The sequence below is a fragment of the Melanostigma gelatinosum genome (assembly GCF_949748355.1).
Source record: "Melanostigma gelatinosum genome assembly, chromosome: 6".
Lineage (NCBI taxonomy): Eukaryota > Metazoa > Chordata > Actinopteri > Perciformes > Zoarcidae > Melanostigma > Melanostigma gelatinosum.
In genome coordinates, this window is record NC_136639.1 from 3,639,046 (window position 1) to 3,663,312 (window position 24,267).

General features: G+C 43.1%; 2 protein-coding genes across 2 annotated transcripts in view; one reads left to right on the forward strand and one right to left on the reverse strand.

Annotated features, from left to right (window-relative positions):
• The window catches only part of LOC306779100 (protein unc-13 homolog B-like), a gene marked incomplete at its 5' end in the record, with an annotated part of 135,265 nt that extends 116,537 nt beyond the window's left edge, over nucleotides 1–18,728 (forward strand). The window contains 12 exons of the mRNA XM_079270866.1: nucleotides 1,472–1,549; nucleotides 1,748–1,825; nucleotides 11,945–12,033; nucleotides 12,150–12,287; nucleotides 12,696–12,819; nucleotides 15,192–15,236; nucleotides 15,633–15,704; nucleotides 15,787–15,934; nucleotides 16,040–16,096; nucleotides 16,264–16,347; nucleotides 16,561–16,720; nucleotides 16,803–18,728. Of these exons, the coding sequence (XP_079126992.1) occupies nucleotides 1,472–1,549; nucleotides 1,748–1,825; nucleotides 11,945–12,033; nucleotides 12,150–12,287; nucleotides 12,696–12,819; nucleotides 15,192–15,236; nucleotides 15,633–15,704; nucleotides 15,787–15,934; nucleotides 16,040–16,096; nucleotides 16,264–16,347; nucleotides 16,561–16,720; nucleotides 16,803–17,085 (1,356 nt within the window). The 3' untranslated portion in view covers nucleotides 17,086–18,728. The remainder of the gene's footprint in view (nucleotides 1–1,471; nucleotides 1,550–1,747; nucleotides 1,826–11,944; nucleotides 12,034–12,149; nucleotides 12,288–12,695; nucleotides 12,820–15,191; nucleotides 15,237–15,632; nucleotides 15,705–15,786; nucleotides 15,935–16,039; nucleotides 16,097–16,263; nucleotides 16,348–16,560; nucleotides 16,721–16,802) is intronic.
• A 1,413-nt stretch (nucleotides 18,729–20,141) lies between these two features.
• LOC306778527 (SEC14-like protein 2) overlaps nucleotides 20,142–24,267 on the reverse strand; it is a 31,049-nt gene continuing 26,923 nt past the window's right edge. The window contains exons 10-12 of the mRNA XM_079270043.1: nucleotides 22,271–22,410; nucleotides 21,605–21,774; nucleotides 20,142–21,499 (exon numbers count right to left, since the gene is read on the reverse strand). Coding sequence (XP_079126169.1) covers nucleotides 21,339–21,499; nucleotides 21,605–21,774; nucleotides 22,271–22,410 — 471 coding nt within the window. The 3' untranslated portion in view covers nucleotides 20,142–21,338. The remainder of the gene's footprint in view (nucleotides 21,500–21,604; nucleotides 21,775–22,270; nucleotides 22,411–24,267) is intronic.

A 24,267-nucleotide genomic window follows, 5' to 3' on the forward strand; every position in this document is an offset into this window, starting at 1 on the left:
TATCTAATATTAGTCCTAATCTTATCTAATCAATTAAACCAATAATAATAATAATAATTTTGTTTTCTGTACTATTTTGCAACGTAACTCAGTGAGTGACAGGTGTCCAGCCAATGATACGATTCGGTTCACTTACGCTACGCAGCCAATCATAGCATTGACACTATTGCCCTGCCCATTCGCGCCGTGCAGGTTAGCTAGATAACAACAGTGCGGCGGAGTTACGAGACGCAAATGCTAACCCCTTATCATGGCGAAACGAACGGGCAGCGACACATCCACTCACCAAGCCATTGGAAAAAAGAAATGTGGTTCTTTTAAGATGGAATGGCTGTCGGAGTATGTTCAAATAGAAGAACAAGCGGTGAAACTGGGTGAGATGTTTTCTTTTTCGAGTGAGAAGGGTCTACTCTGCAAAACATGCAGCGAAGCTAAAGTAGCAAATGAGTTTTCCGAGGGAAAAATGTGGACTGAATGGAAGTTGGACTACCTCAAGCGTCACATTCAGCAGAAAAAACAAAAAATTAAATCAAAACAGCATCCAGAAATCGTCTTGAAGTGGCACATTTGGACCAGCTGATGCGCATAAAGTCAAAGCAAGAAGCAGACGAGGCCATCAACCTGGACAAAGTGTACAACCATTGGAGAAGTGAGAAGGACAGACGTGAAAAATAAGGTAAAATTTAAGTCAGATTTGTGCATATTCTAGTGACATTTATTAAGATTTTTTACTTATGGATATTAATCATTAAATTATGTTACTATTAGATAATTTATGGGTAGTAGAAATGATAATAAAAAACTGAGTAATTACATATTTTACAGACAGAGTTACAGGAATTTACACTGTATCACAAGCTACAGCACACGTCATTGTGCAAAATGTGAATGTTTTAATGTGAACAAAATGTTATGTCTGAAAGGTGTATATGTATCATTTCTTCCAGAACAGGACCCTCACACAGGCCAAAGCAGGACTCTTCCCATGGCCAAGCAGGACTCTCACATAAAACATACTACACATCTCATGAACAACAAGATTTTTGTCTTTTTCCTTTAAAGTTTGTCAAATCACTTATATTAAAAGTAAACTAGTGAAAATTGCTGCTGTAATTTGATTCTTTTAATAAGCCATGTAACTTGCTATGATCCAAGGTTTTGAACAGGTGTGATACTGGTGTGTGGCCACAGCGTGCACATCTGATGTTGCTCACAGTGGTCCTCAGTGTGCTCAGAGAGCTTGTGTGTATGCCCAGACACATGAAAAATTAGAGGGAACATTGCTTGGGATCGATTTGAAATTCTCCCAAACGACACAACAAACCTTCTTATTTCTAACATACTCTCACCTGACCAAACCAAGCAAACCAGAGGAGCAAATACGGGTGTTCAGACGCTACCGGAGTAAACATGGTCTCCGTGTGTGTGTGCGTGTGTGTGTGTGTGTGTGTGTGTTATCTTGTTTCCACAGACGATCACCAAAGTGCTGCTGCAGTACTGTGCGCTGCTGGCCAAGAGCTTTCCCGCCTACTGTGAGAAGGAGAAGATAGTGAGTGCCGCTGAGTCGCCACTCCGAGACCAAGCACAGAGCTACAGCGCTCTCTGTGACGTGGATTCACATTTTACCTGCTGCTGCCCACTTCTGTTCCTCTTCAACATCTCTTTTGTGTTCTTTCTCTTTGCTTCTGTTTCTTTCCTTCATTTTGTCCCTGACAACCCGTTGTCTTCCTCATCCATCTTCCTCCAGCCCTGTGTGCTGATGAACAACATCCAGCAGATGAGGGTCCTGCTGGAGAAGATGTTCGAGTCGATGGGAGCAAAACAGGTGAGCACTAACAGATGAACACACACACACATAACACACCCCTCCTCAGCCGCTTAGTCGACTAATCCGTCCTAAGATTCTATGAACGCGTGAATATTGTTCATTACTTTTTTAAGTGGAGGGGGACTTGAGAGAAATACAATACAAATTGAAATAAGGAAAACTGAGGAAAAAATGTATTAAAGTCGTTGATTAAAAGACGAATCAGTCGCTTGATTAGGTTTCTTTATGCTTTTTTCATGCTGAACGATTTATTGCCAAGAAACTAATGAGAACATCTCCGGTGAACACAAGTCGTTTTTCTGTGATTCTCGGTGGAGAAACTCCGATCTGTCAAATAAATCAATTCATCGATTTGTTGACTATGAATTTCTTTGGTCGATGTCATTTTTGCATTACTTATATTATCTTGAAAAGCTAAACCAGCCATTTAGAAGACGTATACGTTTGATGAATCAAAACTTTGTTTTCTGCATGTGTTGAGATCGCCTGTGACCCACCTGTGGGTCCCGACCCAGTCTTTGGGAATGAAGTGAAGTACACTGCAGCGTTCCTCTTCAACGAAGTGCTTTTACGTGGCTTTGCTGGTCAGATTTGGGGGGAAAGTGTGACTTGAAAGACAAACTATTTTGATAATGAAAAGCTCGGTTTATTCTCTAATATAAGTGTAACTTTGTCGTGTATTGCAGGCTGTTTCCACTGTGAACCGGTCTCAGTCGTATCAGGATTCTCACAAAAAACACAATGTGGTGTCGCTGCATTTACAGCGACAGATCAAATCGAAACATGAACTCAAACCTGTTGTTACAAAGACTTCATACCAGCCAGTACGGCTGAATGAATGCAGTTCTGCAGCCATCTAAATTACATCGAACAGGAAGGACAAAGATTGAACAACATGTCTCACGGAGCACAGTGCTCTGATGTCCCGATGGCAGTTTGGGACGCTGAAGTGTTTTTATCCGTCGTGGTTGTCACTGGCGATGATGGGAAACAGATTTTAGAGGCTGTAAAGAAAAGGTTTGAAGTAAAACATTTGCTGCAAACCAGAACTGATTTAACGAGCAATTCGCAGTTTCACTGTGCCGGTGAACCAAAGTAAACATTTTTCCGCACCAGTCGAATGCCAGAAGTGTCTGTTCCAGAGGTTCCAAAATCAAAGCTCGTATCCAACAGCTGCTTCTGGGTTTTCAAACATAGTTGTCTGGATTTCTTTTTTTGAAATTTCATATCTTTTTGTGAGCTTACAGACGTTCACACACCACTGACTGTTCTAGAAACGATGCTGGGAAAAGTTCTGTTGGTATTGGTACGTTCCAGTCAACTCAGGCTGACGGCAGTTCGTGAAATAGTCCCGAAATGCTAAAAAGGATCCTAATTGACTTTCCGTTGGCATCATTTTCATCCTGAGCGCCACAGAAAAAATGTAAAATTACGTTTCAGGACTATTTCACCACCTGCCATGACACTGGGCCGCTCCAGTACATAGACAGACCTATTTATGTCACCTCACCGTCCTCCAGGTGTGACCTAATTACTGTAACGGAAGCATTTCACATGTATTTGGGTTCATCGGTCGCTAACAGGAGAAGCAGCAGAGCTGTATGCATGCAGGAATCTTTCTTTCTCTGTTTGTGCTGAACCTGTTCTTGTTTCAGAAAGAAGAAAAGGTTTTTGTGTTTAGTTGCAACCTTTCATGTGCAACGTGGAAACCATGGAAAAACAGTTTAAATACATCATATTCTGTGTGGAAATGAATCGGAAGAATATCTGTTCTCCTGCGACATTCACTTGACTGTTCAGTCTTGCTTGAATTTAAGGTAACCTTGCTGATGTGCAAGTTAATTTACGTCAGGTGAGAATGAGTGTGTGTGTGTTTGTCTCTACAGTTAACAGCTGAGGAGGAGATGGTATGTCTCGCTTTCTTTTTTCGCCCTCGCTCCTCTTTCCCCTGTTGCTCCTGGAAGAAAAACATCCGAAATAAACAAGTTCATTAAAGCAAAGAACCCGCCCTGAACCCCAGTAGTGTGTACGAGTCTGTTTTTAGTTTGATCCCAATTTACCTGTCAACTCCTCCTCCTCCTCCTCCTCCTCCTCCTCCTCCTCCTCCTTCGTAGACTGACTCCCAGTTGTTACTCCCAGAAATAGACTTTGGTTTTCCTCTCCACCTGACATGGTGAAAAATAAAACCTGTGCTTTTCTTGACGGTGCTGCTTCTTTCCAAAAGCTTGAGAAGGAGGAGGAACCCGAGGAGTTAGACGAGGAGGTGGGTCACAACCTCGAACCTCACGTTTCACTTTGGATCCTGTTTATTGGTTTTAAACTGGTCTAACACACAGCGGTACCTGTAATAACATGAATCAGTCCAGCGTGTGTATTGGCTCGCTGTCATCGTTAATGTGATTGGGTTCACCTGTGCGTTTCCTGCTTTCTTGCTGTGAGAAAACATTAGTTTTGTTTAAAGTTTCTGAAATCTGAATTTTTCATCTGTATGATCAATACCAGCAAATACACCGACTAGCCAAAAAGTATGTGGACACCCAAACATTAAACCCTAAACCCTTGAACCATCGTTGTTTTTTGACCATGTTCTGGTAAAAATCCTAAATATATGTATGAATGATATGTCTCCTTTAATATGCGTTGTACTGTAAGTACTCCAGAGGCATGTTCACGTACTTTGGCTGTGTAGTGAGTGTGTACAGTAGAATGTGATGTAATGGTGGATCGCTTTGCTATGTTTAGGGTGTTTGTAGCCAAATTCATCTACGACGACTGCCATCGAAGCTCGTTTGAGATTATGGCTAACAGGAAGTATGATCATAATCATACGTGAGTGTCTCGTTTGGTTTTATTGGAGCTTGATCTGAGGAGCTACAACACGTCAGCAGAGCATCAAGTCTCTTTTTCTTCTTCTTGAAATAATCCCTGTTTCTTTGTCCTCCATGTTTTATAATTTGCTTGTTTTTATTTCCACGCCATCCACCAGGCCATCACTGACAATGAAGGGGAGGATGACACGGTGGGTCGGCTGCATCAGCAAACGCTGCCAGCAAAAAAAACTAAAAACATTATGATTTGATTTCATCAAAGAGATTCTTTTCAATCTTTTATTATTTTTTCTAATTCTTTTTGTCTTCTCTCACCTTCTTCTCTTATTGCTTTTTATCCATTTCAACCTCCAGTCTGGCTGCTCAGACTCAGAGGGATCTGAGGTAAGAGAAGAGAATTAAGGAAGACCAGACTGACAATCAGGAGACATTTCATATGTTATTGTTCGTAGCTATTGCTGGTTAATGAGTAGAGTGAACCACATGTATACCCGTGATCAATGAGTAATATCCCTGGACCTCAACAGTCATTGAACACCTTTGAGCAGTCAGAGGTTTTATGACGAGGTGTGTTTGTCAGGTATTGATGGTTTAGACTCGTTGCAAGCAGAATTCATTGTTGTATTGTTCATTGTATTAGTATTAGATTTGGTGTGCAAACATTACGTTAAACACATTCTTGCCCATTATCAAGCGACTATTACCCCTTTGAACGCCCCAGCTGCCTCTCTCTGAGCACAGCAGATGAATCCCTCCACATCCCCCCCCATAAAGCCCCACATGCTAGCAAAGCTCTTAACACATCTGCTCCAGCTGGGCGCTAACACAGCCTCCCTCCTCCAGTGAGTGCTTAATAGACTAGACAGTGGGCTGCCAGATAATTGAATTTGATAGCGTATAAAATGTTGTATTTAGCAGCCACTTAATGGCTTCTTGAAATGGCTTGGTTAGACCGTAGGGGTCTGCTGCATGTCAGAGCGGAGGGCAGAGTCCCGGCAGCGCTGGTTCACGGCTGAAGTCAGTCGGGGCCTTTGCAGGAGAAGATATATTGTGTCTGGTATTAAATGTGTGTGGATGATTTGTGCGTTTGGTCATTGCATCCTCACACGTCTTTTGATATCTTACGGAAATACCTTCATTCAAAAGCCAGCAGCACAATGTGTCAATTTCTGCTCTTTACATGCAGACAGTCTTTGCTTCCTCCTTCACAGGAAACAGGAGAGGATTGTTGTTTGGGTTAAGATAACTGAGGAAGTTACGGAAGTTTCAGGACAAATACATTTCCATTGATTTCTCGTTTCACGCGGGTCTGCTGGCTGAAAGATGGCTGGTTGTTGGACCCCCCCTGTATGTGCTCTTCCAGCCTCCATACTTCCTTGTTCATGATCACGTGGATACCTACAAATTACCGCACATTATTCTTCGTAGGTATAGCGACGAATGCTGGATGAGACCGGCCTGGTTTGGTTGTAAAAATGAGTGTGAGAGCAGTGGTAAGCTAACAAAACCTGTTCCCTCTCTGTCAGGACTTCTTTTATGTGAGATCATCTCCACTTTAACAAATGTTCTCTGGACAATTTAAGTGGATTGACAATTAATCATTTAACATCAGCTCCTTTATGTTGGCGGTGTTTTTATGGCGGTTGTTGATGGGCGGAAAGATCAAATAATATGGTAATACGGTATATCTCCGAATAGCACTTACATAAAAGCTAATAAATTACTTCAAAAAACATTTTCCCAAACGGCAACAGCTCCCGATAAAACTGAAAAGCACCTCTTATGGTATACAGCTGACGATAGATATCGAACAACTTCAGTTAATGTACAGAATGTACAGAACTTGCGCTTGAGAACTTTGGATCCACATTTCGTGCCTCGATCTACATACAAAATGAAAAGCGCTGAAATCGGTCGCCATGTATACTTTGGCTGCTGTTTATACACCTGCCATATTTTAAACTTTCGGGACTTCTCCTCCAGCTGTTGACAACACACGGCATTATATCGCCTCTCTTCAAACAAAGAAGCAACAAAGGGAAATACATGGAGTGTAATATTGATATTCACTTACGCTTTACATCACTGAGCCGATATTTTCTCCTAAAACCGGCTCTGCAGTTGGTCGTGTAACCGTTACTTGGTGAATTATTCTGGAAGTAGATGACACCTCTGACACTGTGTGCCCTCATAATATCGAGGCTCGCTTTTAGGCCGTTTTCATCACTCCTCAGAGGGAGACGTGAGCGTCCAAGCTGGATATAAAAACTGAGAATCAGCAAAACCGCACCTATGAGGGTCTCACCTTGAAGACCACAAGCTTTATTAGTATGTGAGTCACTGTCAGGAGGGACTGAAGGCTGACAGCGAAGGTGAACCTAATATAAAATTGCCAAAAAGAGTGCGTCTGTTCTGATGCCGGCGTGTGAATGAACGTTGTGTTTGTACTGAAGCTTCTAGCATCCAAGCCCACTCACAGATGTGTGTGTGTGTGTGTCCTTGCAGGCTGAAAAGAAAGACAAAGAGAAGCAGGTTGGTTGGTTTCTGGTCCTTCACCTCTTTCTGATCCGAGACTCCAGCTTTTCTAATACCTCTCCATGTATTCACATCTGCTCTCTTCCTCCTGTGATACCCTCTGATCTTTTTTCGTCATTTCGAATGCACTGATTTGTTCGCTTCATATTTATTTTTTAAAAAGCTAGTTCGGTAGAAATGGTTTGTCCGTGAGAAAAAAGAAGATGTCAACAGTTTAGGCTTTCTTTTCAAACGTCTTCTTTTCCTTTTCTTTTGCCCCAAGGAGGACGCTAAGAGCAAACGGGTGGGTGCTCGAAACTCTTCCTCCCTTTAGAGATCTTTTGATCAACCAGAAGTGGCACGTTTGGGGTCGTCGGTCATCGGTGCCACCAAATTACTGCAGCTGAAATTGTAATCATCTTCCAGAAGAACCGTAGAGACTAAGACATTAAGCCAAACTAACTGGATCACCGGCAGTTGCTCTTGATTTGAAAAGCCCAGAATAACAAAAGTAATGCAGGGAGGATAAAACGGGTTGTGAGGTAAATGAGGTGAACATCTAGCTTCAAGTGTGTATGTGGCTTTAGTGTGTATGTGGGTGTAACTCGCCAATAAAGCCTCCTGACCGGGTCAATAGTTCCGCTTTGCGTCTGCTGCCCCTGTTGACTCGCACATTTCCCAGAATCCAGTTCAAAGAATCATTTCCAAAACACTTGATTTGGCCGTCGGCAGAAGCAGCACAGCTTGATTCAATTGATTCCTTCCTCTCCAGGATGAAGCTCTCTTTTCCTTTGAGCTTACTCATTTTGTTTCTGTTTTGTTAAATATAAATTGTTGGCTTGTCCTTCCCCTTTAGCATATTTTGAAGTCATGCAGGGATGAAAAAGGTGAAAAACATGACCGTAGAGGACGGTTGTCTGATGTTTTGTTGTTTTCATTTTTTCTCACTAGTCAAAGGAGGAAGTAAACAAGGTTTGTTTGTCACAATCGTCTCCCTTTTTCCTCTGTAGAGCTTTTCCCTCTGATCTCTCACATAAAAGCAACTCCTGGATTTTTACGGCCGAATAGAAACAAACCTCTGTCTTACAGTCAAACTTTCTGTTCAACATCAACACTGCAGGTACAACTTGTAAGACGGTAGAATCTTATTTTCCAAACTCGAGAATTAAGCAAATCACGTAGCTGTTTGGTCCCATTTTATTTTTATTTTATCCTAATGTAGTGTGTTTCAATACACGATTTTGGAAGAGCTACAATAAAGTCGGGGAGTGTATTTTTTTACATTTACAATATCTAATTTGTATGCTCTTATTATATTTCCATTGCATTGCAGTTAATCCTCATGAAATGTAGATGATGGATGAGTGAAGTTATGAAATTCTGCTGAGAGCGCCGACATATATATTTGCATTTATCGACACGTTTGCATGTGAATTATGGCAAAATTGTGATGATTCTGCTGTCATCTGGCGGCAAATCCATATTCTTTTTATTCCTCCATGTACACACAAAGTATATGGGTTACGATGCTCACATTGCAGTCACTTGTCTTAAGTGTGTGAGGTGGTAAAAGCTAGTACAGCACAAGCCTTATACGGTTATTAATAAACTTTGTACGGCGCTACAGTGCGTGTAACAGGAAATATATAAAATATAAGTATCTTATATCTTCTAAATACTTCCTGTTTGGGATGAAGTCGGTGTGCAGCAGCTGAAATAAGACTCATACAGGTGATGTTAGTTTTCCCCTTTGTCTTCTAGCACCTCAATAAACCAGAGGCAATAAACATAAAGCTTTTATTAAAATCACCCACTCACCATTACCCAACCCACCAGACAATTTCACAAAAACCCGCCCAGAATAAACCCCTCAGACTATTTTTACCTGCTGCATACAACCCTCTGTCTGTGACGTTGTAGGTTTTGCGTAATGTGTGACTTTCTGTTTTACTTTTCTGTCTTCTTTCTTGTTTTTTTTCCCCGCTTTCTGTCCTTCCGAGAAGACTGAAGCCACTGCTGCCACAAAGAAGGTACAGTTGTGTGGTAGAGAGAGAAAAGAGAGTCGGACAAAAGCCTCTGTTACCTGTAACGGACACTTCTGATTCCAGGCTGTGATTCTAGTGAGGAGGAGGAGGAGTGTGTGTGTGTGCGTGTGTGTGTGTGTGTGCATGTTCTTCATTCACTTTCTTTCTCCTCTCAAAGTCTTAAAGAATTGAATTGAGAATGTATAATCCCCCTGAAGTGCATGTTTTAAATGATTCACACCAAAGCCTGGTGGTATTACTGCATCATATTTACATGAAATATGATGTAGAATACATGCATTGTGTTGGCGAAAATGAGTGAAATTAATTCACAAACACTTGACTTCATTAACTATTTGTCTGTTTGCTGTTTAACTCTTGTGGCAGAATCCTCTGGATCATTTAGAAAGTTTATTTTTTCTCTGTTTACTTCCTGCTGCTTCCATTTTATGTGCTGAGCGACGATAAACACATCCTGGACCACAAGTCTCTGTCGTGAGATTAAATTGAGACTGGTCTTCTCATCTAACTCACCTCAAAGAGTAAAGCATGTTAATGGCTAACGTGGAGCACGTGATACCAAATTGTTAGCACCAGTTCAAAGAATCCTCGTATGATATCTTACCAAACATTAATCCCCATATTTCGTGTGTTCTCCTACAAAGTCCAGCAACACGCGTGTCAATTTCCACTCATTACATGCAGACAGACTTTTCAAAATAAAATTCTGTCTTCACAGGAAACAACTCAGTTTGGTTGAGGAAAGGATTGTGAAACTTAGATTTAGGCAACAAAACTACTTGGTTAGGTTCAGGAAAAGATCGTCGTTTGTGTTGAAACAACTACAGCAGTGCTCAAGTCACGTGACACATAAATCTATGTTGACTTGTAGAATCACACGGTGAAGCGGCAGCGGCCTCCTGGCTGAAGATTCGCTGTTTGTTGGGATCTCATTATATCTACACTCGCACTGCTCTTGATTCATCCTCCATCCGTCTTATATCTGAGAGGATTTTGTATTTTCATTCATCTCTCAAGGACACACGCACACACACACGCACACACCTCTCAAAAGCCTATAAAGATGTTGCCTTTGCAGTTCACATAAACACAGCTGCACACTTCGTTTCTCTGGATTCGGACCAAGAAGGAGGCGGAGCGGACGGTCCAAACTTTCACTCCACTCAACATTTCTCAATTAAATTGCAAGACACTAAACCACTGCCATTTCAAAGTCACGGCCCTCTTTTAGTCCAATTATATGTTCTGGCCGTTTGCCCAACGTCCTCTATCTAATAACGCAGTCGCACAGTTATCGACGGCACACGTTCCACAAAGACACTTTGGGATGTCTTATCGTGGGATCGTCTAGCCGCTTGGCTTTGTAACATGTGGTGCGTACGTGAGGTCCGGCATGCTGATGAGCTGCGGCCGGTGTTTTACTGGCTTCATTGAAGGTCTGTCGCCCGGCTCCTCAAGGCCAGCGTGTCCCGCAGGCTGCATGGCCACCGAAAGCTGCACTTCAAAAATATTGAACGTTTGTGATACAACATGCTGAAAAAATGCACAATCGCTGGAGGTTACGTCCAAATAACATCCAATGTTAACATTAACACTTGGCTGAAACAATGACAAAAGTTGGATTGTCTTGTCTAAAACCATCAAGAAGTTTAACTTTATTTTCAAGCTGAATCATCATCTCGCCTGAATTACCCACAGGGCATTGTGGCAGACCACTGGCCCACAAACAATGGTTCCTGCAGCATGCAGGGCTGACAACACAATAAAGCCATTAAAACGATGCCACAAAGGCAGGAGGAGGGCCTTACAGAGACCCGAGCAGGACATCGGATGCCTGATAGATCACGGGCTGCTCTGCAGATGAGTCTGACCTCTTCGCTTAACGTTACCTGTAATTATTACAGCGATTCTTTGACTTCGTCACCTGTCAAATTTGCAGGAAAAGTCTGCATGAAAATCAAGTTGAGGTTTGCTGGTTTGTGATATTTTCACTGCAGAAATCTGGACTATTGGGTTCTGAAAAGCCACTTCCTCCTTCTTTCAGCTTCACTTTGCTTCCCACCAGGTTTATTACATTCACCCATTTCAGCTTTCTACTTTGAGACGTCTGTTAACAGAGGAAAGAGTGACAGCCTCCTGCTGTCAGATGAGCTCCGCTTAATGTAAAAAAAAGAGATTTCAGCCTCTCGTCGTATATTTTGAGCTTCAGGAAGCGGTGTGCTCTTTATAGCTTGAAAGAGCTTTTCACGCGCTGTTGAATGGGTTTGAATGAGCTCCTCATCTTTTTCCCATTATATCTTCTAACTCTCCTCAGCTGAATTCTTGTTTAGTCACGATCTTTTAGCAATTTGCATCTTCGGCAGCATTTCTTTCCTGTTTATACATCACACGCACAAATAAACGCCCATACAGTCAGTCACTGAATCTGGCGTCACAAACTCTCACTCGTCTCGTCTGCACACTCAAAACCCCCCTCCAGAAATGATGTACGTGAACTGTACAGTGTTTGTCTTCTCAACCACGGTTCACATCGGCCTCATGCATATTTAGTTTGCTGCAAACCGTGTGCACAGTTCTGCTCAAGCATCCGAAAAATGCAGTCAAGAGATGTTTACGTTCTTTAACAGTATCAAAATAGAGGTCACAAACAAGACAACAGCCTTTTTGGTTTGGGTTATTTATGCTTACGGTTTACATTACATAACCTGTTATCACCTTTCTCTTTGTAGCTGGATATAGAGGCAGCTGACATCCTCAATGAGCTGCAGGTGAAGCTCAACACCTTCCTGGACAACTTCAGCATCGCGTTTGCCAAGAGGTAACACACACACACACGCACGCACACACACACACACACACAGAGTACTGCATAGTCAGCCCTGCAGAAGTTCCCTTGTCTCAGTTTTCCTCTGTCGCTGTCTTCTTTCCCTTCAGTTTCCAGACTCGTATTAACGCCTGCATGCGTCAGATGGCTGAGATCCTCTACCAGATCAAAGGTCCACCCAACCACAGCACTGCAGAGGCAGACGCTGACAACATGCTCAGGCCCCTCATGGAGTTCCTGGATGGGAAGTAAGCGAAAGCATGACACGACACACACAAACACACCCACACACAAACACACACACATACCACTATCTTTTATTGTAAGTTATTGTTGCTCATGAAACCACTAATGTCATATTTTTTATTTAAGATAAATAATATTTAAAATAAGTTTTGAAAATAGTTTTTCGACATCTGACACACATTTACTTCTCAAACACACACATCAAACATCCAGTAGCGTCTAACATGTTAATCTGCTTCTTTTTTTTTTGTTTGTTTTTATTTGTTTGTTTTGTAATTGTTGTGTGATTATATCTTTCATACAGCCCTTAGTCCACTAATGAAAAACAAAGACGGTGTATTGTTGAAGGCCTGCTGGACTCTTGATGCTTGTAAACTGAACCTCTACCATGATATTTGTTTGTGATCCAGTCTCAGTATCTTTGCTGACATCTGTGAGAAGACGGTGCTGAAGAGGATCCTGAAGGATCTGTGGAAGATCGTCCTGAGCAGCCTGGAGAAGACCCTCGTCCTGCCTCAGAGCAACGACAGCCTGGTAGGAGCAACCCGAAACTAAACCTCATCTATCCATGAAAGAGTGCCCGAAACTAAACCTCATCCTATCCATGAAAGAGTGCCTGAAACTAAACCTCATCCTATCCTTGAGAGTGCCCGAAACTAAACCTCATTGTATCCATGAAAGAGTGCCCGAAACTAAACCTCGTTCTATCCATGAGAGTGCCCGAAACTAAACCTCATTGTATCCATGAAAGAGTGCCCGAAACTAAACCTCATTGTATCCATGAAAGAGTGCCCGAAACTAAACCTCGTTCTATCCATGAGAGTGCCCGAAACTAAACCTCATTGTATCCATGAAAGAGTGCCCGAAACTAAACCTCGTTCTATCCATGAGAGTGCCCGAAATGAAACCTCATTGTATCCATGAAAGAGTGCCCGAAACTAAACCTCATTGTATCCATGAAAGAGTGCCCCAAACTAAACCTCATTGTATCCATGAAAGAGTGCCCCAAACTAAACCTCATTCTATCCATGAAAGAGTGCCCGAAACTAAACCTCATTCTATCCATGAGAGTGCCCGAAACTAAACCTCGTTCTATCCATGAGAGTGCCCGAAACTAAACCTCATTGTATCCATGAAAGAGTGCCCGAAACTAAACCTTGTTCTATCCATGAGAGTGCCCGAAACTAAACCTCATTGTATCCATGAAAGAGTGCCCGAAACTAAACCTCGTTCTATCCATGAGAGTGCCCGAAACTAAACCTCATTGTATCCATGAAAGAGTGCCCGAAACTAAACCTCATTGTATCCATGAAAGAGTGCCCGAAACTAAACCTCATTGTATCCATGAAAGAGTGCCCAAAACTAAACCTCATTGTATCCATGAAAGAGTGCCCAAAACTAAACCTCATTGTATCCATGAAAGAGTGCCCGAAACTAAACCTCATTGTATCCATGAAAGAGTGCCCGAAACTAAACCTCGTTCTATCCATGAAAGAGTGCCCAAAACTAAACCTCATTGTATCCATGAAAGAGTGCCCCAAACTAAACCTCATTGTATCCATGAAAGAATGCTTCACAGTATTGTCGAACTGAAAAAAGGATCAAAATCGATAAAGCAGAACCAGAAATATCGTCGTTTTTACTCCTTATGTTTTTCTTCCTTGTCACAACTCGTCCGCTTCTGCAGAAATGTCAATCATGAGGTCTAAAACTGGTCCTCACAAAGACAGAAGAGTAAGAGCATGGACGCAAGATAATGGAAAAACAGCTCTATGATGAAAAATCCATATCCCTAATTTATCTTCTTCTGTCGAGCTGTGAAAACTGATGAGAGTAACCAGAGGACGGAGAAGCAGATTGAAAAACACACATTATGAGAGGACAATATTTGGGCATGTTTTTGCTCATTCGGTATAAATCACACACACTCTACTTATTATTGCCAGACATTTTAGCCACTTGTTTATTGATGTATTGATTTCCTCATTAATGTATTTTTCAAAGTTGTGTTTTTGTCCTGTGGAGATGGCGCAGACTGTTTTGAAAACTCTTTTTTTTGGTGCGTCACTTTCTGCAAATCGACGGCCAAACGACGACAGTTTATAACACACAAAGTGACCGACTTCACGCACTTACATATTGTTGTTGTTTTCCTATTTGTGTCCAAAAGCTCATGAATTAAGTGACTGCAGCAAACAGGTTTCTCTAAATGCTCTAGAGTAGCAAAGCACATTACCAAAAACAGTCATTTTGACAAAAACATCACAGTGAACACGATGTTTACCGTCGGAAATTAAATATTAAAGTCTCTGCAAACTGATTATGAATGGAAGGTATTTAATCAGATGAATCTGCGTATTTTGTTATATATTCACAGACTGATCATGTGTAATATCTGGTATCTCAGCTCCAGTGAGAGCAGCAGCTGTGCTCTGCTGCCACCTAGTGTTGAAATGATCTTTGCACGGGTTTGACGTGAAAGTCACTCTGAGTTACTGCCTTGTGTCTTTTGTTTCAGAGAAACGATGAAGCATGAAAATATCCCAATATAAATCCCTCTTTGTATCCTCTCTCTCTCTGCCTCTCTCTCTCTCTCTGCCTCTCTCTCTCTCTCTCTCTCTCTATCTCTCTATCTCTCTCTCTCTCTCTCCCTCTCCTCTCTCTCTCTCTCTCTCTCTCTCTCTCTCTCTCTCTCTCTCGCTCTCTCTCGCTCTCTCTCGCTCTCTCTCGCTCTCTCTGCCTCTCTCTGCCTCTCTCTCTCTCTCTCTCTCTCTCTCTCTCTCTCTCTCTCTCTCTCTCTCTCTCTCTCTCTCTCTCTCTCTCTCTCTCTCTCTCTCTCTCTCTCTCTCTCTCTCTCTCTCTCTCTCTCTCTCTCTCTCTCTCTCTCTCTCTCTCTCTCTCTGCAGGGGGCCCAGCTCCTCACAGCAGCTAAAGGACTGTCCAGTCTCAAGGTAACACACAGGCAGGCTGTAGAAAAGGGCCGTTTGTTTCGTTTCGTCTGTTCTTTTTTAACCCGGCGATGGAGCCGGTTGGTGTCGTTCACCTGCGACTAGCACTCAGCCTCATGCATATTTCTTCATACACAGAAGTGCGGGACTCTGAGAAAAAGTCTCAGTTATAAATCCGTCTGCTACTTCAGCACCACGGACAGCGCCGTGGTGCTGAAGTAGGGAGACTAGACTAACATGCAGACTAGACTAACATATATAGAGTCACTGTCCAAATATTCACTGATCTGTTTAATGTGTTCATATCGTTATATTTCTGTTTCGTCTGTATTTATTCTTTTTGCGTGCTGCTCTCAGGAGTGAAGTTTGTCTCATGTCTGTGAACTCTGGTTGCTGCAGGGAGGCGGTGAAGCCAAAAGCTTGACGCCCAAACAGTGTATAATCATCGATGCCGGGCTGGAGACGATCAAGGTTGGTGGAGACCTGCACATTCACACGACAAGCTGGAAACAACGATGAAACCGTCCATTTCTCACCTCTCTTGTTCTTTCAGCAATACTTCCACGCAGGAGGAAACGGGCTGAAGAAGGCGTTTGTGGAGAAGAGTCCTGAACTGGCTTCACTGCGTTACGCCCTCTCCCTCTACTCGCAGAGCACCGACTCTCTCATCAAGACCTTTGTCACCACTCAACACACCCAAGGTAATCTTAGACACACACACACAGACACACTGCATATACAGTATATATATATATATATATATATATAAGAGTCCTCGACCGTTCTGCTCTTCCCTGTCCTCTCAGTGCATGATGGGATGGGCATCAGAATCACTGGCAATGAGAAGATTCGACCTGATAGGGGTAAGTCCACTACACTCTGATGATGAGGGGCTTTCGTGGGTTCCACATGAAACCATTGAGCTTCTTTGATGGGGTTCCTTGTAGAAAAATATAATGAGATCAGGATAAGAATAAAAAGATGCTGTTAAATCGTGTTGATGTGTGACGTGGTGGCGTGTGTTCTGCAGGCTCGGGGATAGAGAAGCCCATCGGAGAGGCCATTCTGCAGATCGACATGATGCTCGGGAAGGAACGCAAAGTCAGCGTCAGAGGTGAAGTTCAAAATACACAAACATTTACAACTGCAAGCCGAAAGCCCTCAAATCAACTTATCGATTCGTTGAAGAAATTGTAAAAGTGTTAGTCAACTAAGAACTTCTTTGTTTGAGTACAGCCCTGAACGTAAGTGTACATCCAACAGCACCATCCTCAACCGACTCTCTCCCTCGCTCCCCTTCTGTTTTCCCACATCTCCATCCATCCAGTCATCGCAGTGAACGACATGAAGTGGCAGACATCAGGGATGTTCCGGCCTTTCGTCGACGTCTCCATGGTTGGTCCCTTCCTGGCCGACAAGAAGCGCAAGTTCACCACCAAATCCAAGAACAACAGCTGGTCGGCGAAGTTCAACGAGGCTTTCCAGTTGTGAGTTTGAACTCTGACATCTGAAATGTGTTTTGTGAGATGAAGAGTCTGATCTCTGATCTCCCCCCTTTCTGCTCCGCAGTGTCCTGGGTAAGGAATCCCCAGACTGCTATGAGCTCCAGGTGACGGTGAAGGATTACTGTTTCGGCCGGGCGGACCGCGTGGTCGGCGTGGCCGTGGTCCAGCTGCGCGACGTCGCCGACCGCAAGAGCTGCGTGTGCTGGTGTCCGCTCGGGCCGCGCATCCAACCCGACGAGACGGGCTTGACGGTGATGCGCATCCTGTCCCAGCGGCCCGCTGACGAGGTGGCCAAGGAGGTCGTCAAGCTGAAATCTGAAACCCGTCCCGTGGAGGAGGGCAGATGAGCAGCGACGCTTGACTCAAGATCGGAGATTTACTGGAAGAAATGTGGCGCTGACGCGGATCACGGTCAGCGTTTCGAGTCGGGGCTTCGTCTGTTGTTTATGAGCGCTGTCATCGTCATCCTCAGTGAACACGGGCCTCTGAAGCCTCTGACGTGGAGGACATCCTTCAAAAGGACGCAGTAGACACAAGCAAGTTTTGTCACAGATATGAAAGAAGGAAAAGTATTTCAATCACATTTTGGAAGGAGATTCTTTCTCAAAATGATGAAAAAGAAGCAACTAACAGGACCAATATCTTAACTATCAAGCGACAAAAAGGGTTGAAACCACCAACTCAGAGGGGGAAAATATGTTCAGTTCATTGGAGAGAAACTCTTGAGATCTTCATCTTCTGATAGTGATGACGAGCCATTTTGGTCGCAAACTAAATCTGCCGTCTGTTGGCCATCGGAGCTGCTGATCCACAGCTTTTAACCAAACGTACATTCACTGGAATGAATGGACGGGAATGAAAGCCGAATGGACGTGAGCAGTTAATCCTGACTGCTACCAACTGTTTGTCCTAAATAACTATGATATGAGCTGAGAGTGATTCTTGTACTGTTTGAGCCTTTGAGGCCTTTTGACTGCAAACAGACATCGGTACCACTGTCGACTCTGGTCCCCCAAAAAAATGACATTGAACCAGCTAAAAAGTGTCACAAAAACACATTCAAATGAACAAACGTGATACTCGGCATGAGTTGAGTGTTTGAGAAACAGTTAAGCAGGCAACTAATGGAGGCTGCTTAAAAATTAGACTTCTGGAACTTCAGCAAAAGAACAAGTAGAACAGCTTATGGTTCTTCTTGAAAGGGATCACGTGCTTCTCACTTTGCATTTGACGCACATCGGCCGCTTCAGGTGTTGAGTCCTTTGATTCAAGCCTTTGTGACACATGCAGCACCAGGTGCATCTTACAGACAGAAGAAGTCCGAATATGTCAAACCAGAGTGAATGTTATGAAGTTGCAGAGTTTCTAGAGAGTTGGCCCTGTCCTGCGGGACATCATAAAGAAGTGTGTCAAGATGCTTTTAATGTGTGTCGCCTATTTAGTGATAAACCTCTGTTTCTATTTTTCCCAGACTGAATATAGAAAAACCTTGAATAGGAGTCACGTTGAGATATGAATTTCAATTCATCCACGGTCGGTTCTTATGGATTACGTTGCCTTAAAACAGAACCGTGCTCAGTGGACGGTTCTGTTAAAACATGAATGACATGTAAAGTAAAAAAGCGTTGTTTTTTTCAGGAAGCAAAGAATTATGGGTATAGTAGTTTAAAGTATCCGACAGACCTCTGGACTGTGGCCAAGTGCGGCTTCTCTGCACTGAGAAGAAATGCAGCGTCAGAGGTTTTGAATTTCGGTTTTTGCCAAACTGTGACTGTGGACTCTGTTTACATGTTGACCCGCTCTGAACGGACACCTCCAAAAGTTGTTTTCCTTTGTGTAGGACCAGAAATAGACCTCTGAGAATTTTGTGTCGTTTTAAATCGAGAACAAAAGTCTTTCAGCCTTGCCATGCATGTAGGTTACATACTGCACCAATCGTGCGTTTATGAATATGGGATTGGTGTTTTTGCATTATTCACTCTACAAACTAACAAAACACGCAGGCAGGTTGTTCAATTCACTGAAGTGTAACTGGGTTGGATCCACACTTATTGTATGTTTACTACGTGCCAAGGAACGCAAGTGTTCAGCGAGCCGTGTTGTGTTGTTAGCGGACAGATGTGGCCATTGTAGAAGTCCCAGTTCTCACTACACGTTTGCCAAAACCAGCTGCACTTTGGCTGCAAAACTCAAGAGGTTCCTGGTCGCATTTAGATGAAACTAGTTCAGTTTGTGCTGCTGCATTAAACTGAACAAAATTGATCTGCAGTATACGTTACATTACAATGGCCACAGCTGTAGTGACAACTGAACTCTTGCACTCAAAACTAACCGTAAGCCTACGACCAGAGCATGTATTTATTGTACAAAAGTACTAATATTGTGATCCTTTTCATGTGTGTACTGTGAAATATGGATCAAATGTATGTAAAGTAGTTATCATTATTCTAATGTGACATGTTGAATATACTTGTAACAATATTTTGTACATAAAATATTTATGAATCAATGCAGTGGGTCGTGTCCTTTGTCTGTTCCCGTACGGTACTCTGCAGTACTTTCCCAAGACTCGGATCAGTCTCCCCAGTGAGTTAATGAACAGAACAGACCTCAGACCGGCCCTGATCTATAGACTTCACTGCAGACCCCTGACACACCTTTTCACTTTTAACATGGCAGCTCTGCAGAGTGTCCCCTTGAGAAGTTTTCTGTTTCAATGGAATACAGTGAAAGCCTCTGAAACATACGTTAGACTTAATAGTTCATAAAATATTGTTGTGACAGATCAGGCTTTTAATTAAAATGTTATTCAAACGTTATTTAAACAACTATAAACATAAAATAGTCAAAAGTATTATTAGTCAAATGAATTATAAACTTATTGTGAAATTATTAAAGACAAATTTACATATTAGTAAATACAACACAAACAAACAAGATTTAACTTATATTTTGGTCCTATTTCAAAGTCTTTTTTTTTTGCAGTATGATTAGATGCACTGAAGAGCATCCAACGAGAAGACATCTTTGTCTTGTAAAACAAATCTGAAAACGATTTTTTGTTTAAACTTACTCGAGTCTGGAGCCTCAAGTCTTTTGTGTACAGTAAATACATGCTCGAGTCCGGAGTCCGGAGCCCGGAGCCCGGAGCCCGGAGTCCGGAGCCCGGAGTCCGGATCCTCGAGTGGAGTGAATGCGGTGAGAAACCCTTGAACCTGAAGTAACTGAAATCCTCTCCTCTTAAAGTCTCACTCTCCAGTTTTGCAGGCTGTTCCCCTCGTCCCTGGTTAGTTGCATTACAACCAAGAGAACCGATCGAGACCGACAGAGAGATCGTTGACGTAGAATTCACTTTTACTGTTTCCAAAGGGAAAATAAAAAAAACACACATTAAGCAAATTGTCAACGCCTTTATTCACGTTTCTTCCAATTCTTTTGTTCATGGTATCGTTATCATATAAGATATTGATCAACAGTTTGTTTGGACAGTGAGGTTCTCAGCTTATTATCTTTCCTCTGGATTTACCAGGTTGTTCCCTCAGTACCGTTACAAATATAAATAATCTTCCATTCTGACGTGATTTACATTCAGTTATCGTCTGGTGAGCGTAAATATTTTCGTTAACATTCACTGCAAACAAATCGACATGATTATTATGTAATACTGTATATTGCACATCTGATAAATCTGAGATACATTGTTTTTGACTTAATATTTATAATAATAAAATAAATATCGTTTCAACCCATTTTTCTGGAAATAAATTGTTGAAGAAATAAATATTTTAAGGAATGTTTGTAATCTGGAAAGAGACAGAGGCACATCCAATAAGCAATGAACGTTACTAATAATAATAATAACAATAATAGTACCACGCTTAATTTAGAAACTCATAACAAATGATTAAATAAGCTTCCATGTGTAGTTATTGAAAACAAAATGTTCAGTGTGTGACATGAATTTCCATTAAACATCTTCTAGATTCATGTTTCCTTCAAATCGCAACAAAACATACTTTTGTACAACTGAACTGAAATGCTTTTACTGCTGCAAATATTTATGCCACATACATAGAAAATAAACATCTGTCGAAAAAGTGTCTCCGTGTTTAAAGAAAGTGAATCACTACGTCTCTCTTGTGCTACTTTTATGGTGGTGGTGGTGTATTCTAAACATCATACCTTGCTTTGGTAGCACTGACCTGAGTCACGTGGTGGCTGTTCTGAAACATCATGTGACACTAACACTGGTCGACACATAAGTGAGCGCTGCACTCCTATAACATTGACAAATACAGTTTTGCTTTGGCTCCTTGCATTCTCGTTCCTCGTCAAAACCTGGCGCCTACATTGCCCACAATGCATCCCGAGTTATGCTATTGGTGGCTAACGTAGCTCACCTCCTGCTGTTGGTGAGCCTCTAATTGATACGCTCTTGAGGTAAAGTTGCTACCTGCTATCTGCGTTCTTCTACCAAATATAAAATGGTCCAACAGAACTGGATACGTGCGATGTGAAGCTACACCGTGTGGCCAGAAGTATGTGGACACCCAAACATTGCACCCATGTGTGAACGTGGCACATTGGGTCTTCTTCTCGGTTATGATTGGCTGTTGCGCGCAGCTTGCTCGTGGTTTTTGGACCCCCCGTTGGTCTGTGGGGACTGTGGGGACTGCAGGTGGTCCGGCAGCAGGACCTCAACGGAAAAGCTGATTCTTTTGGCCTGGAAGATGCTGTAAGTGTTGTCAAATCTCAGGACATCTGGGGAAGACGAACGGAACGAGATGTTTATTTAGCTTTCATCTGATAATTACATTTCATGAAGCCTTGTGAGCACCAGCGTGTGCCGAGCGTCAGGTTACTCACAGACTCCCGGGCGCTCACAGGTCAGGGATCCGTCCTCTGGCACTAAGTGGGAGTTGTACCGCTGGCTGGGCACGACTTCGTGCATCTGAGACGCTTTCTTCCACTCGCCCCGTTTAGCCTTCAGAAACACCCCGAAACCGATGTCTGCACTCTCAGTGGCAAACTGCCACCTACCGAGAGAGGAAAGACTTTTCAGATTACCAAACACGGTGGCATGCGGTGAAAACGCCTAAAAATCCCTAAATTGTGTTGTTAACATCACTTGACATAACTTATCTGCCCGAACATTAAAGTGTTGTTTAACCAAGACGGATTGTTCACAGTCGAACTTAACTGAGCCACATATTTACACTCAAATATGTGCACTATGTGTGGAGCAAATTTTAAAAACTTTTTTGGGTTCATTTGCTTTCCCAACACTTCTCCAGGCCTGGAAATTGCTATTTTCAGATTCCATGACTTTTCCATGTTTGTCATGACCGTGAGAACCCTGGCATCTGATACACTTAACTTGTTTACACTTTAGTAGTGTTGAAACAGATGAACTTAAAAAAAAAAAGCCTTGTTTGGCAGCTACAAAATGATTTTATCGCTAAGATAAAGCATCATTTTCGTTCAGCTCTTATTCCGCTTTATCTGCTGGTAAAACTGTTGCGTCCATCTGACCTGAGGACGCAGCCCGGGAACAGGATCTCGTAGTCTATCTGTTGGGAGGAACCCCGGCTGACGGTCATGCACTGCTCGTAGTCCACCTTAACGTGGTCCCGCACGTAGTAGGAGGGGGGAACTGGGCCCACGTGGTTTATCTGCAGCCGAGACCAAAACATACAGAGTTAGAGATACTGTAGCACCCAGTTACCACAGAGACCCGGTTCACAACACCGTAAAGCAGGGGTCTCAAACTCAACTTACCTGGGGGCCGCTGGAGGTAGAGTCTGGGTGAGGCTGGGCCGCATCAAGTATTCCAAAAAGAAGTACAACCGATCCAATCTTCATTAACAACAGTTCAGAGCATGAACGGTTCTTCAGAGCATGAACGGTTCTTCAGAGCATGAACGGTTCTTCAGAGCATGAACGGTTCTTCAGAGCATGAACGGTTCTTCAGAGCATGAACGGGTTCGTCAGAGCATGAACGGGTTCTTCAGAGCATGAACGGGTTCTTCAGAGCGTGAACGGTTCTTCAGAGCGTGAACGTGTTCTTCAGAACATGAACGGTTCTTCAGAGCATGAAGGGTTCTTCAGAGCATGAAGGGTTCTTCAGAGCATGAACGGTTCTTCAGAGCATGAACGGTTCTTCAGAGCATGAAGGGTTCTTCAGAGCATGAACGGTTCTTCAGAGCATGAAGGGTTCTTCAGAGCATGAAGGGTTCTTCAGAGCATGAAGGGTTCTTCAGAACATGAACGGTTCTTCAGAACATAGGCTTCTCTTGCCTACTCCTTGCTACCAGAGACCTGGCAGCGCTTCCTCTCACACAGCTCATCAGTAAGTTTGGACCTGTACTTTGACTTATTAAAGTTCATGGTTGAGAAGAGCTTTTCACACAGATATGTGCTCCCAAAAAGGCACATGGTCCGCTTGAACATCCTGGAAAGCTCAGGGAAGGTGGGGGGCAATTCTCTCAAAAGTTGTCCAAGCTTGTCTGCTGTTCCACTCACCTCCCTGAACTTGCCTTTGAGTTCAGAATTGCACTGCAGGTCAATGAGCTCCATTTGAAGCACAGGAGGAGCATCTTGCACATCAAAGGAGTACTTGCAGCCTGTAACATGCACGTTTTTATGAACTCGCCTTCTTTGAATGGCTTTCCCGCCTTGGCGATCATCTCACTCACCACGTAGCTCGCTTCGACTGCCGCGTCACTCGCTTTGCTCGCTTTCTTAAAAAAATCGTGTCGCCTCAGTAAACATGTTTTAAGATCGCCGGCCCGGCCTCGCGCTCATCTCCCGGTATTTTGTAGACTCCTCGGCATGTCTCTTTGAGTAATGCCGTTTGAGGTTGTACTCCTTATGTACCGCGACTTTCTCTGTGCATAGAAGACACGTCGGAGTGCCCCGGTGCTCAACAAAAAAACATTCCGTCTCCCACTTTTCCTGGAATTGTCTGTGCTCTTCGCCAACGTTTCTCTTCACGGCAGGTTTTGAGAAAGACATGAGTGGGGCTGGGTGAGATATATTATATTTCCCTTCCACCTGGTGTCACTCCTGAATCACGTTTCACTCAAGTGACAGTTTCGCTAATTCACGTTGTAAATATAAAACGCCCACAACGACTCGCGCAACAACTCGGTAAAAAGGTGCGCGTGAGAAAAAGGTGTGCGTGAGAAAAACGCGGGGGCCGCATTCACATTACACTTTTATGTTCGGTAAGGGGCCGCACAATATCGGCTCGTGGGCCGCAATTGGCCCGCGGGCCGCGAGTCTGAGACCCCTGCCGTAAAGGCACGTACACACAGGAAGCAGTGTTATAAAAATATAAATGCTTTATTGGTACACCCTATGTGAAGTAACTAGTGACAGCTGGGTTTAGCAGGCAGGAGGAGTCCACAGACCAGGCGATAAGATAGATCTCAAACTATTTAAAGCCAAATAAACAAAACAAAAAGACCAAGGCAGCGTCCCACTAACTAGAAAAGAAATGAAAACAAAAACATAAGTACTCACCCATA